The 15362-nt window shown below is 42.5% G+C and overlaps 1 protein-coding gene across 1 annotated transcript; it reads right to left on the reverse strand.

Annotated features, from left to right (window-relative positions):
* Positions 1-2371: 2371 nt before the first annotated feature.
* col9a1b (collagen, type IX, alpha 1b) lies at positions 2372-14960 on the reverse strand (the record flags this gene model as incomplete). Its single annotated transcript, XM_084562170.1, has 32 exons — positions 2372-2674; positions 3733-3810; positions 3909-4097; positions 4915-4969; positions 6146-6292; positions 6391-6423; positions 6510-6554; positions 6646-6681; positions 6825-6896; positions 7525-7578; positions 7671-7724; positions 7808-7861; positions 7954-7998; positions 8589-8642; positions 8770-8823; positions 8906-8959; positions 9053-9106; positions 9190-9243; positions 9368-9421; positions 9532-9585; positions 10984-11037; positions 11125-11181; positions 11263-11295; positions 11450-11503; positions 12294-12347; positions 12457-12480; positions 12558-12593; positions 12944-12997; positions 14057-14119; positions 14221-14256; positions 14358-14420; positions 14886-14960. The coding sequence occupies 32 exons, from the start codon at positions 14958-14960 to the stop codon at positions 2478-2480; spliced, it is 2040 nt and encodes a 679-aa protein (XP_084418296.1). The 3' UTR covers positions 2372-2477.
* Between the last annotated feature and the right edge of the window lie 402 nt (positions 14961-15362).

Raw genomic sequence — 15362 nt, forward strand, 5'->3', positions numbered from 1 at the left:
AGACAGCATAAGGCAACCAAACTTTTTTTTCAGGGGGGGATTGTACTGCTGAGAGCAACTCCCTCCTTACATTGAATTCAGCTTGAAATTGATATTAATGTGCGCCGGTTTGTGACTTCAATTTAGCTAAACAGTATGATAAGTAAGGGGGATGCAAAATGGCTACCGATGTCTCAGCTCACTTCACTAGAAATTTATAAGTGAAAATCCATTTATTCTAAGTGGAAAATTATCAGATGAGAGCAAACCGAGCGGATGGAGAATACTTGCTTTAATGCGTCTAAAGTCAGGCTTGTCAAATAATGCAAAATTCACTTAAGACAATAACACCACTTATATGCATTCACATATTTCATGATTGCTTTTTTTTATTATTATTTAACAGTAATGTAAGTTGATCTTGTTGCCACATGCAATCTAATCGTGTAAGTAAGCTTGTAATGAGGGGGAATATGGATCAGCTTCTCAGCGTGGCCCCTCGGATTAAAAATGTCCGCCCGCTGTTCTCGCTGAAACTGCTCCCTCCTCCTTTATAAGCTTACAACTGACATTAATGTTTCTTTTTTTTATCTACCTCAGTCTTGGTTTACCACATGTGATTAGATGTTTTGGGAAATATCCAAACAAGCGTTGCCTTTTTTGCCGAGAAAAAGCAATTGAAAACCTCATGTTAAAACACATACACTGTACACCGATCAGCCACAATATTAAAACCACTGACAGGAGAAATAAATAACATTGACCATCTTGCGACAATTCAATGTTCTGCTGGAAAACCTTTGGACTTGGCATTCATGTGGATGTCACTTAGACATGTACCACCCACTTAGACCAGACCAGACACCCCCCACCCCATAGCAATGACACTCCTTGATGGCAGCAGTCATCCTCAGCTGCGCAAGGTGTTGACCTGGCCTTCAAAATCACTAGATCCCAAACTGATCAAGTGTCTGTGGGATGCACTGGAACAAGCCTGATCCACAGAGACCCCTCCCCTCAACCCAAAGGACCCAAAGGACCCCACTAACAATATTCTGTCCATTCTCTGATGAGTCAGAACTGTATTGGAGGCACAAGGGAGACCTACACAATATTAGGATGGTGGTCATAATATTATGCCTGATCGGTATATATATATTGCAGTCCTGGATACTGACATCAGTGTGGGTCGACTCACTGAAGTATCCAGTGTGTTTTGTGTGGTTACCAGGTATCAGAGGATGTATTTGACACTTTTTCTTTGCAGCTTCTTTTCTTTACACTGATTAACGGCGCCTGCCTTACACGTGTGCAATAAATGTTATCCAGTGCTTTATTTCCTGTGCTTTGTCGTCTTTTGTGCACCGACGTAGCTTAGACTCCAGTTCTTTCACAATATATCACAATAACACGACGTGGTCAATGTTTAGTTTGTGGTAACAGTAGAGTTTCTGCTATCTTTGAGTTTTAAAGCAGCAGCTGGGACGAATATTTTCCATTTAGCAGCTGTTCTGAAGCTTTTTGAGCATTTCACATCATCATTTTTTCACTTTTGTACTGCTGAACAAGAGCGCAGGACATGAAATGTGTAGAGCAGCTATGAAATTGTCTCTACTAATAGTTTTATTTTAGGGATCTTTGCATTCCCTGATACTCAAACTCACAAAATATTAAACCATCACAGACCAGTATACAGAATAAATTAAACACTGCATGTGTTGCTTTATTTCTTGTTTACATTATTCCCCTTGTCCCTAAAAGGCATTTCCATATATGCACAGCTGCATTGTGTTGTCATTCTGTACAATGAGGCACATTCTCACATCAGGCGGTTTTGTAGGAAATATAATTAACATTATTTTTTACAGATTTACAACATACACTGAAGTCAGTGTGACTTGACGACATTTCCGTCCTCTCTCCTTTTTTATTTTCAGGACTGAAAAAGGAAATCAGACATGAAGAAATTGACACTGGATAAAAATAAAAACAAAAAAGGTTTCAGCAGGTTTATCTTTGGTACATTGGCGCACAGAGGACACAATGACTAACACAGGCACTTTAACCAAACAGAATCCTGATCCTGATTTGCTTTGGATGATTATTTGAGATGTTCTAGGAGGAAAGTGGAGGAAAACATTGCAAATGGAGAGCACAAAAAGAGTATTCATCTACAATGAGAGTGGGATAAACAAACTATTTCTGGTCATTTCAGAAATATGAGCACAATCATGAATATATCAAAATATCTAGGTAGAAAAACACAACGGAATAGGCACATAAGAAAAAAAAAAACAAATGTGTTTTTTTTTTATGACTCAAAGAGGCTGGCTCGTTCTGACGGAGATGTGGCCGGAACAAAAAACATGTTCGCAAGACTAGAGGTTAATGGAACAAAGGCACCACGTCGACCACAGCCCCCGGGAAGAACGGATGAAAAATGTTGTGTGCTCAGGGGAGATAATCCAACAGTCTTTCTGTCTCTGCCAGAGCGTCCCTTAGTTCCCAGCAGGTCCCTTCACATCCAGAGACTGGTGGGCAGCTCCTGCCTGGAGGTTGCAAGCTGATGGGTCACAGTAACCGTTGGGACCGGCTGCACCAGGGGGCCCAGGTACTCCGGGCTGTCCGGGAACACCGGGAGGTCCCCTCTGTCCGTCCCGGCCGTCCTGACCGTAGCCAGGTTTGCCTGCTTCACCTATGGTCGCAAAACACATTTTACTTTAGACTAAGTACACGTTCACACTTTTACAAGTCTATCCCAACATAATAGTTATAATGAAACAGTTTATGGTTGCTAATCATTCTTCCTGTCCATACACACATTCAGGATATCCCTTCCTAACTAGTTTTTGGTGTTAGTGATGGGGAACAAAACGTACAGTCCTCATTCTGTGTAGAAAGGAGTCAGCTAAAGCTAAAATGAGGCTCAGTTTTAAGTAGGCCTAGTCAAATATTCCAAAGTTGTATTTTTTTTGCATCAACCTCCTTCTTTGCATTTCCTGAGGCAATGAAAATGAACTAAGACCACAGTTTTGACCGATAGTGACCAGTAGTAAATATGGACAACGTGTCCCCACTTCCTTGAATTGGTCAAAATGATGCTATTTTCCCGGGGATATGGGCGGCGCCATCTTGCGACTTTGGAGCCAGAGTCTGCACAGTACGGCCCGAGAGTGGAGCCACGTTGAGCCGCTATATCTTTGACCCGACCACACTCACTCCTGTTTTCGTTTAATTAATACCAGGCTTTGCTCTACCTCCACCAGTTATGAGGAAATGTTGGATTATACACTGTAGCTACTTGTTTTTAAATTTTGTCCGTCCCACTGGACCCTTTAGCGGTTGGCATGGCAACTGGTAGTCGCCATTGTGTCACATCCTGTTTCTATAGCGTCAAATATCTAACTAAAACGAAAACTGTCCAAAAAATTTACACTTGAACATTCATCAACATTACATCAACTACCTAAAATGGCAGAAAACATCCTTGAAAAAATAATTATTCAACGTTTATTTTAGTTTGACGCAAGTCCCATCCACTAACATGGAGGGGATGGAGCTTATGACCTATACTGCAGCCAGTCACCAGGGGGAGCTCTAGTTGCTTTGGCTCCACTTTAGAGTAGCAATTCCACCATCCATCTTTCTACTGTCTATGATGACAACACTAATCACAAGTCACTAATTCAATTGTACGCATGTGAACGTGAGTATTGTTTTCAAAAATAAATAGCAGAGGAAAAATATACTCACCAGGAAGCCCAGGAGGTCCTGGCTGACCCTTGGGTCCTCTAACAGTGGGCCCTCTGGATCCCCTGTCTCCCATTTCACCTGTAACATGTATGACATAATGAAGGCATTTGTATACGGCTAAGACAGATATCACATGTTTATCTCTCTCATGGCACTCTAAATGGTATATTAATTACCTTTGGGTCCTTTCAATCCTATCTGCCCTGGTGGCCCTTTGAGTCCCGGAAGGCCTCTTGTTCCAAGCTGCCCGGGGAAGCCATTGTCTCCCGGAGCCCCAGGAGGCCCCGGAGGTCCGGGTTTTCCAGGTAAACCGGCTATGCCAGACTCTGGCCTCCTTAAGCTAGCAGCCAACTGAGCCAGCTGTTCTGTTGAAGCGCAATGGGAGGAAGACGACGAACCATTAGATGTAAATCAGCTTATAGACTTTTAATAACACTTTGTAACGGATCGTGTCGGCACATACGAAGGCTCGTTTCTGAAAGCCCAAAGCAATTCTCAAAGAAGATATGGTCCAACAGCCCTTGCACTCGAGTTCAGAATGAAGCTCTTGAGCGGTGGACTTGAGTGAGGTGAATCTATGGTCACGATATCCCCCGAGGCGCTCCTGCTTTTCAACCTTATCCCATAGAACTTCAGTAAATTGAGCAGAAAGGAGATAATACTCTTTATTTCAAGCAATCAGCGACAGAAAATGTATGTCCATTGAGCAAAGGATCCAATATTAATCTCCCGTGGCTCCTTGATATTTGGCGCATGGGATTTCAACTTTTTGGCTCCCGATGAAAATTCATGCAGTGGCTGCTTCGCTGCTCTTTTTTTTTTTCTTTTTTTTTTTTTAATATTTCCTTTTCCAGGCAGACTCTTGGCTGGGAGCAGAGGAGCGCAGGTCTGCTGGAGGTGAAATTAATTTTTCAGCACATCGGGTATGAAAAAGTCATGAGTGCAGGAGATGAGTTGTGAAGACGTAAGAGCAAAAGAATGAAGAGAACAGAGGTTGTGGCTTCAGTGAAACATCTCTAAAGCTCGGAGGAGGAATCTTTCATCCGTCAAATAAACAAAGGCTGAAGCTTATTTCATGTTTTGGTTATGAGGCCGTCCCTCTCTGAACTTCAGAGTTTACCAGATCAGATGGGAGAGCGGCGGGGCGGCTCTGTGTGTTGGTGTGTAATGAGGAATTCTTACCTTGCATGACTCGCATGCAAACTTGTTTGATGTGCTGATCGCTTGGCTCTTTACCCTGCGAAAAAAAAAAGATGACTTAATAGATTTCATAACAGATTTCACGTCTAAAACATTTACGTAAAGACTCCACAGTGCTGTTATCTTATCAAAACAGCGCCGCTGCTGTTCTGAATTGAAAGATCGCTTGGTCCTCTTTAAATTCTAGGCCCGTGAAACATCGTTAATAAACTAAAAGTTAAAAATGAGGCGTACTTTCTCCTCTCCTGCAAAGTTAGTGATAAAAGGGTCTCCCGTTACAGTCTAATCTTAATAGGGAAACATTCTTTTTGCTTGTTTCCCCTGCAGAGATGCAGGGAGCAGGCGAGCCGGGGGCAAGTGGGGATTTAGTTTACATGTTCTGAAACCTTTGGTGGGTGCAAAAACTTTAGGATGAGAGTTGAAAAAAAAGAAAGAAACATTTCCAGAGTATCTTATATTTGGAGTCTGCTGCATTTCCTGCTCCTTCAGTGTGCTTTCTTTGCACAAATAAAAATACACGAAGACCATCGTGGGATTTTAAAGGTATCTATGACCAATGATCTGTGAAGTTTTAGTTTTCGAACTGCAAACAAAAGGGAATTCAGTAAGAAAAATAAAGGATTAGACAGGAGTGAAAGAGGAGGGTTTCTGCAAGTGGGGACTGAGTGAGGTTCTTGTACAAATCCACTGAAATTAGTGGAGAAAATAAAAATAAAATTAAACTCATAAAAGTATATAGATTTGCTGTTAAACTACCAACTTCACAACCAGAAATGGCCTTGCTTTTATATAGCGCTTTTCTACCTATTGGCACTCAAAGCGCTTTACAGTCTCAGACACATCTACCCATTCGTTCACACAAGCATACACACATTCACACACCAGTGCCACGCACTGGGAGCAACTGGGGGTTCAGTGTCTTGCTCAAGGACACTTCGGCATGTGGCACATTCCGGGGATCGAACCGCTAACCCTCTGGTTCGTGGACAACCCGCTCTACCTACTGAGCCACAGCCGTAGACATTAGAGAGGACTGGGTATAAGGAACAAATCATAACTGTGGTCTCACTTCCGGCTCTGATTACATTATTATTATTTTTAATTGAGGCCTCAGACTCAAGATCAGAGTTGTGACTTGGGTCGCCCCTCTCTCATTCTGTCTTCATAAACTTCCCCCAAACTTCTTCCTTCAAATGTTTTCTCTCGGACGTACCGCGGGACCCTGAGAACCTCTGACTCCCGGTGAACCTCTGTTCCCCTGCATGCCCCGTGGTCCCGGTGTGCCGGGCGGCCCCTCGATGCCAGGCTGGCCCCGTGCTCCCTCAGGACCTCTGTTTCCAGGCTCGCCGGGGTTCCCAACCTAGACAGATAAATGTAAAGTGTAAAGACCAGATCCTCACGCTTTCTCAAAGCTACCTCTGCAGGAAAGCAGTGATAAGACGCTGTGTTTGATCTCACCTCTCCTTTAGCTCCGGGTTCTCCTGCTTCACCCTGTGGGAGGATGGAAACGTTGGCAAATTCAGTCAAACTGAACATCTGAAATGAGTCACATTGCTGCAGCTGGTGCAACAACTTACCAAGTCCCCTTTGTCTCCAGGATTTCCCTCATCACCTTGCGATCCCTATTAAAGACACAATGTGTGAGTGAAGACTCTAAAAGTAGTATATGGCTACTAAAACAGAGAATTAATATATAGCATCAGGATCTCATACTTGCTCTCCTTTGGGTCCCACTTCTCCACGTTCTCCCTGTAATTACAAGTCAGACATGTTAACTCAGTGGAAAGATCACTGACTCGCCAATCAGAAGTGCACAATATTTCATTAGTCTTCACTAGTCAGACAATAGTCCTCAATTTGAACAGGTCTTTCTGTGTGTGTTGTTTTCTTACCCTCTCTCCTTTCACTCCAGGCAAGCCGGGAGGACCTGGGACACCAGGAAGACCGGGGTCACCTTTGGGTCCCTATGACAAATAAACATGCACACATTGTGAGTGTAAGCACCAAAGCAGGGTTAAAATATGTTGAGAAACCTTTAAAAGACAATTATTATATTTTTCAACAGTGTCGAAATGGCTCAAATAGTTTTAATAAGTAACTCGAATTTAAAAAGTTGTGTATCGTCCACAGATTCACTTTTTTGTGTGTGTGTGCTTCTTATTCTCTCAGGGTTGTTTGCGTCTGCCTTTGATCACCAACCAACTGTCTGAGGAATGCCAGGAGAACAGAGAGCTCTTTCAGTCGACTGCTCGGTCTCCCCTTACTGTGAAAATAGACCTCATGTGAGATCCAGCCTCGGCCTATTCTCCGGGACATTCCTGTGAAACAACGATCAGGGCTACAGGCTCCCTGTTTTCAGTTTTCTTCCATTCATGGTATCAAATTCAGAAAAGGTTATTATTGTTTGGTGGCTCTCTTTGGGACTGTGTCGTCATTTTCTCTTTATCACTGCTGGAGATAGTTGCATGTGCACTGGCTGGATATAATTTCAAAATAAAAGCATGCATAAAAGCTACATATAAATTTAAATTAGTCAGCTGAAATCCAAGTTTATTTTATTTGCGGTGTAAAACTCAGGTGTTTATAACTTACCCTTGCACCTGGCTTGCCAGCTGGACCTAGAGGGCCTTGCTCTCCTATATCTCCCTGTAGGGAAGAAGAGGAAACGATAAGAAAGCGAAGAGAAGTCAAGACTGAATAAAAGCAAAGGCAGCCGGAAACACAGGAAAAGTACTCACCGGCTCACCGATCGGCCCCACAGGTCCCACCTCCCCTTGCTCTCCTCGCTCACCCTGCGGCGTGACAGTAAAATGACAAGCGTGACACAACCGATATTAAACACATCCATGTTTCAATATTTCCCGCTCAAACTCACAGGTTTTCCAGTTGATCCTATTGTTCCAGGGAGGCCTGACTGACCAGCGTCTCCCTGTGAAGAAGCACCCAGGGTTTTAAATATCTTAACAATTTAAATGAATTCAAGAAGACACGGTGGAAAACATTCAGTGACGAGGAAACAACCTTAGATCCGCTAAGTCCTTTTGGTCCAGGTACGCCGGGCAAACCCTAAAAAAAAAAAATACAACAGAGAACAAATTTAGACGACAATACCAAAAAAGACCACATTTTTCCAACAAATGAGAAATATTTCTAGCAGCAGGTGTTACTCCTAAAATAAAACGCACCTCGCTGTAAGAAACACCAGAGGACAAAGGCAGGTTTGGTGGCTAAAAATATATTTGTTCAAGCTTTCGACCTAAATAAGCTTAAAGTAATAAAGGTGCACCCTCCCTGTATCTGAATCAGACTTTTCCACCTATAAAATGTTTCACGAGGCTGCCTGCATCAGTAATGTTTGCCTAGGGATTCTCATTAGAGACAAATCACGGATTAGAGCACTTGAAAAACTTCTGCCCGAGGAGCTCCCCCAGCTTTGCCTCCTCTCCGTGTAATATCTGCATGTGATAAGATTCGTGGTTTATTTGCTCGAAATAAAACCCACATGAAATAGGTTGTAAAATGTATTGTTTGTTTGATTGTTGGTGCAGTATTGTATTGTGGCGTGCGCAGTGCTTTGAGGCGCCGCTGACGGGTTTACTCGGGTGCAATCCAATCAGAGTCAGTCGTGACAGTTTGGGGTCAGAGGTCATACTCACAGGAAGCCCCTGAAGTCCGACCTCTCCAGGAACGCCTGGTTTCCCAATGCCTCCCTGCAGGAAAACAAGACAGTATGAAACCATGTTTCTGCTGCCAAATATCAAAGCCTTGTTTTTATTTTTAGAAAAATCTACATATTATAGTATTTAAGCATTAGTAACGGTACAACTGATGCTCCACCTTTGATCCCGGCATCCCTGGAATACCTTCACGACCATCCACGCCTGGTAAACCCTGGTGATAAAGGGAGAGATCGTTCACAGACGTTGTATCTGACAGTTACCAGATTATTTTTCTTCATTGATCAGACACTCACAGATTCTCCCTTGGGACCTGGAAGCCCTGTGATTCCTCTCAGCCCTTGGACACCCTGAACAACAAAGCAACAAAACGTTTTAGTCCGTCCACAACAGCTACACGAACAATACCCGGTGATGATTACTGTAATTTCATGTCTACTTACCGTTTCACCTTTAGGCCCGGACTCACCCATCACGCCTCTCTGGCCTCGATCCCCCTGAAATAATGCATTGGTTTATATGTGGCTCTTATGTGTCACATTAAAGTAAATGCTGCTTTTGTATCGAGGGACGGACTCACAGTTGCCCCTGCGACCCCCTGGGGACCCGGATCTCCATCAAGACCTCGAGCTCCCTGCCAGAGAACAAAACTATTAAGATAATCTGTTTAAAGTACTGACAAATTACACTGTCATTGAATTCAACCTGTTTGGAAGGAGATCGTGAAGAGTAATATTAAAAATTGTAGAAACTCTTACCATCTCACCCTTGGTGCCCATCATTCCTGTGGCTCCACGGATTCCCTGTGGTCCCTGAAATAGCAAACGGATCCAGCGGGAGCCTCAGTCAGCACAAAATAGCAGAGAAGAACGAATCGCAACTTGAAAGACTTTAATGTCACGTAATAGGTTTAGTATCTAACCGTTGGTCCTTGTGATCCGACTTCCCCTGGACTCCCCTGGTCTCCCTCCTCTCCCTGAGAGAAAAGAGAAGGAAAGTTTTAAAATCAATCAGATATATTTTATGAGACTGAAGCCGCATCCTGACACACAGTGGCTTCCCCATCAGCACCTCTGATTTGCAGAAACTGAAAAAAAAAAAAAAAAAAAAAGCGTGCTGCTCTTATCCACTGTGTGTTAATTAGCAGAACGAGGCGGACACTCACTTTTTAATGGATTGCAGGAGGGGCAGACAAGCATTTAACTCCAAATAACCATTATCCAGCTTTATATGCAGCCTCTGTGGTAGACCCGGAGGAGCGCATCCGTTAAGGCAGATAGCAGTTCATGTCTAAAGCTGCGCTCATTTTCTGGTGTTAAAAAGGCAATCTCTTTTTTTTTTTTCTAAATGCATGTATTAGAGCTTGCTGTTAAACAATACACAAAGGATGATCAAATAGGATAACGCATAACAGAAATGAATGCAGTGAAACAGGCCAGCAGCTGTTTGCACCATAGAGGAAGAGAGAAATTAGTTTTAATGCTGTTTGATCACGGGACGAAGCGTTCAGAACTCATTTTGTCCTGTTGGGACAAAGTTTTTATTCTTCAAAAAGAAGAAGATAAAAATCAGACAGACTGCTGAATCATTTACAGAAATGTCTAAAAGATGACTTCAAAAAAATGTCCACTCTTTGATTATTGTCACAGATGTTTAAGTCCCTAAAAGATGGGTACATGTACTGTAATTACAGGAGAACCATCTGTGTTAACTTCAAAAGTGAAGCTTTTACTTATTCATTATCATGAAATAAAACGCTTGAACCCGGCGCAACATTTGCTTATTCTGTCTGTTGTTCACTGTAAATATCTTCATATTTGCGAATTTGTAAACCGGGAGGCAGGCAAAAGGTGCCTTGAATGCAACTTTCACTGAAGGAGAAAAATCATTCTCAGGGACGCAGCTCAGACTGACAGTAAATCATATCCTGGCACGGGGTGATAAAGGGAGATAGGCCCAGGCTCATTTCCATTTATATAGTGCGTGGACACATTACAGGGAGAGGGTAGTTGTGCTTGAACATCATTTCAAATAAATCATCCCCCATGCGTCGCCAGGAGTCAGAGGAATTACACACAGGCTTGTATCGCTTCCTCTTGAAATAGAGCAGCGGCAATAATACTTGTCTCAAAGGTGTCGGGAATCCTTTTTTTAAAGTTTAAGTCATGCACTGTTTTGTTTTTACTCATGTGGCATGTGTGACAGTTGTGGAGAGAGATTTATGATTTCAAGCAACTATTTATGCAGCATCAGGAGTGTAAATTGATTGTGTTGATGTGCTGGAATGTCTATACCATTACGTATGACTGGAAACACCTACAGTAGCTTTGAGTTTACAGCCAAGGATGTTTAACATAAATGTAAGGTACTTTACCTTGTGTCCTTGTTTGCCAGGTTCCCCTGCTTCACCTTTTACCCCTTTGTGACCCTGGACACATTCAGAGAATAAAAGAAGCAGCGATTAAACACTCTATATGTTGGAACTTAGTGATTTTACAGACAGTATTTTAATCACCTTCATCCCAGGAAGGCCAGGATGTCCGGGGGTTCCAGGTGGACAAGAGTTGGGACACTAAACAACAAAATTAAAAGTCAGACATCGTTTACAAAAATAAATAAATAAATAAATAATAATCTGAAAAAAATTGTTTACCAGGTCGGCACTGCCTAGCATCCCAGTTGCACCCTGAAATCAAGAGAAAATACAAGTTACTTTCAAGTTTCAAGTTGCCGACATCTGGCTCAATAAGGAACACATTAATTCAATGGATGCATCACGTTTCTTTCTTGTTTGATTTGTAATTCTTATTAGTGACCAAAATTGAAGCTTTGTCACTTACTCTGGGCCCCGTTGGTCCACGTGGTCCCTGTGGCCCTCTCACACCCATGGACCCCTGTGGGAAGAGATATAAATATGTCCAAACTACAAGGATGCTAAATGCATTGTGTGTAACCACTAGCAAGTAAAGAGAGAAGAGTGACACTTTCTGTGCACATCTCTTTTACAACTAGAACTTTGATGAACAACATTTCAAGCTATTTTTGTGTCTTCGGTGAATAAATGTATGCAGTACTTCAACAAATAATAGAGCCACTCAAATAATTTGTGGCAGCCGACGTCTATGTGCAAATAACCATTCAAGGGAAACTGAATAGATTATTTTAACTTTGAAAGGACAAACTAGGCATGTGTAGTTATCATGTGACATGGTGAAATGTAACATAAATGTGTGGAATACAAATAAAATAATCCCCAAGATAGTCTTTTTTGATTAAACGTCATTTTTTTCATATTCTTTGTTGATTTTCTAGCTTTAAGTCATTCTTAAAATGTCCATACAACGTATAAAATATCCACCCTGTCAACCGTTTGACTAGAAAATGTCTAAAAACTAATAAGGTTTCATTTATCACATCTCTTTCTGTCAACACTACATGATACAGTGGCGTGCATTACAGTGCAGATACAGTACACATGGACCATAATATGATTTTAAATCATCTGTTGACAGGTATCAGTGATGAAACCTGTCACTTTTTTTGTCATCACAGCTACCACGTGAAGACAAACACATCTGTTCTGTGACTGGCTGGCAGTAACTCACCACCACTTCAGTGCGTCTAGGATTTGATACTATTTGATGTATTTCCTAACTTAGGTTCTGTTTCTGTGTTTCTACTCACAGGTGGTCCGCCTTTTCCCACTTCACCCAGAAGTCCTCCAGGCCCCGGTGGTCCCTGTTCAAAGTTACATTTCAGGTATTAAACATTAGTAACACAATAACAGATAAAGACCAGATAATATCAAGTTTAAGGATTGATTGTGTAGCATAAACAAATTACTTACAGGGGGTCCATCTGGTCCAACACCCTAAAGAGACATATACAGAGATTATTTGATATCCAAATGTGATAATGCGGATTGTTTAAAGAGGAAATGCTACTCACAGCTGATCCACGAGGTCCAGGTTTTCCAGGTTCACCCTACAGAACGGACACAAACATATTAGAGACACAGAGACACACATAATGAAAGGTAAAATTGAGCTGTTGTGAGCCTACACATGGTCCAAATTAACATTCCTCCGGCTCATCACATGACTGAGCCGGGTGCACTTGACCCAGCAGCGTTTAGCCTAATGGGGACCGATGTTGGGGGCTTCATGCCCCACGGAGATTACACAGAAGACTTGCAGGATTAAGTCTAATTTGTCACGAGGAATTGGTTTATGCACTGCGGCTCCTCCTGCCATGCCAAAAGACTGGACAGCAGCTTGGCACCAACTCACTGACAGTGTCTGGAGCAGGAAAGCAAAGGCTCATTAGTCACTTACTTTCTGTCCGGTGGGACCGTCAGGCCCAAGATCTCCAACGGGGCCGGTCAAACCCTGCAGAGGAGAGACAACCAGCTAAATTATCACATCCAAAGAAACCAGTGCTCACATATTTTGACTTTGAAATTCGGATAAAAAACCTGTGCAAGTTAAATATACCTCCTACCTCAGCAGGCAACGCTTTTCCTCCCTCTGTCTATATTTAAAAAATTATAAATCTCCATGTTTTACATCATCATCGTAACACAATCATACACGTGTGGGAGGAATCCTACATATTCATAAATGGGATTAACTTGACAGCCCATTAACTATAACCCACTCTTCCAAAGTGTTTCAGTATGTTCTGCACTGCTGTGAAATCAGAGGTCTTTTTCTGAACATGCCATGACGTCCGCAAGTGCGTGTTCGCCCTAACAGGCGCACAGAAGAGGAGGTCTGCACCGAGGCAGAGGGCAAAACCCCCAGACTGCAAACCCTGCAGAGAGCAACATTCCTCTGGCTCATTTCAAACAAGTGCACTGAAAGAAACCATTCCACACTGTTCTGAGGATTCTCAACAGGAGATACCAACAGTGACCAGCCAACAGAGCTCCTATTGTTTCCAGAGTCCAAGTAGGTGTGTTGTACGTACAGGCAGAGAATCACAACGCATAAAATACTACATTTTACTCTTAAATTATGGATGAAATAAACTGATTTTATATACCTATACCCTTAACCCCTCTTGTCAGTCTATCATTAACACATAAGTATTATGCTTGGATGTTTTCCTAACCCTTTTATAATCTCTGAAAGGAGCCAAAGTTAATTACACTCAAGCCCCGCTTCACCCTGTTACAAAGGAAATTTGGATTTGTCCATCCTGTTTAATAAATTCCTCACATTTTTGCACCTATTTCCCCATGCTCCCCTCCGCCCCCTCTCCTTATTTAAAATTTCATTGGCCACTGTACAAGACTAATATGTGCAAACACTACCTATACGGTGGGAGGATCGCACTTTGTGGTTCCACCCCCTTTTGCATGTTTGAGGATCGCACGTTGGCCTCACCGCGGTCAACAATGCAGCAAACATCACTCGTATGAAATATATAAAACGTGGAGCACTCACATCATTTCCAGGAAGTCCGGGTAATCCCGAGGAGCCGGGTTTACCTGCGTCTCCATCGGGACCCTAATAACAAAGGTTCACACATAATGCCGGTCAAAAAGAAGAGAAAGAACGAAGCAGTGACAATGGCAATTACTACAGATTTTATTAAATTTCATAGTTACAGGAAGACCGTCCTCGCCGTCTACTCCCCTCTCCCCCTGAAACAAAAGAGATTCAGTGCATTAGGGAAAGCAAATGGCATACTTTTAAAATGTTTGCCACAGTATATGGACAGTGTTAGAGGACTGAGAGGACTTACAGCAATGCCATCAATTCCTGGTACACCTGCAGGTCCAGGGGGGCCAGGGGTTCCATCGGTCCTCTGTGTAATATAATAATAGTAATTTTAATGTAGCATATAATTTATAACTGCTTGCTTAAATGTCTGAGCACGGTCCTGACAATTTTGTGCTTTCTCACAACGATGTAACTGCTACACAGAAAATATGGAAAAATGAGAACAGGTGCACTGCCTCATTGTGCAACACTGGAATAGCTCATATCCTATAAATACTATTTCTGCTTCAGATTCATCAGCATTTGACAGTTTAAGAAAAAAAAAAAAGTTAAAGAAGTAAACCCCAGACAAAAAGTTACACAGGATAAGTGTCCAATAAAATTGCTAAATCAAACAATCCCAGCATCTGACCACAGTTGCAGATAAATGGAACTTAATATTTGGTAAAAGCGTTAGGAGAACACTCACCTGCACCTCTGTCACATTCGTCTAGAGCCACAAATAAAGAGAACAAAAAGAGAGAGAGAGAAAAAACACAATAAGTCTTACTTGAGAGGAGCAAATCAGGACAAACTGCAGGAGCAGCACCAGAAATGGCCCTTTAACGCTCGGGGCCCTAGCCATGATCTCCCCTTGTGCAGGAAAGGCAAAAGTTGTAGTCCTTTCTCTGGGAATTGCCGGGTTGAAGGAGCCCCCAGCAAAACAATCCAACTGAATCCGCCTGAGCTATCTAGACCGTCCGAGGTCCCATAGCCATCAGGGGCTCATGTATATTCATACAATGGCCGGTTACAGGAAGGGATTGGAGGGTCTGTAGGGGGGCAACACTGGGAGGGGCCACACTGTAGACACCACCAATAGGCAGGATCAGCGGGCTATTTGACCTCTGCTATGACCCAAAACGATTTTATTTTTGCATTTTAATTAATATATAAAGAAAAATGCTTTAGAGAATACACGTGGAGCAAAAATTAAAAACACAAAGACAAAAAATATTGGACAATAACCTTTCCTTTACGCACATGC

The sequence above is a fragment of the Chelon labrosus genome, assembly GCF_963514085.1.
Source record: "Chelon labrosus genome assembly, chromosome: 15".
Classification (NCBI taxonomy): domain Eukaryota; kingdom Metazoa; phylum Chordata; class Actinopteri; order Mugiliformes; family Mugilidae; genus Chelon; species Chelon labrosus.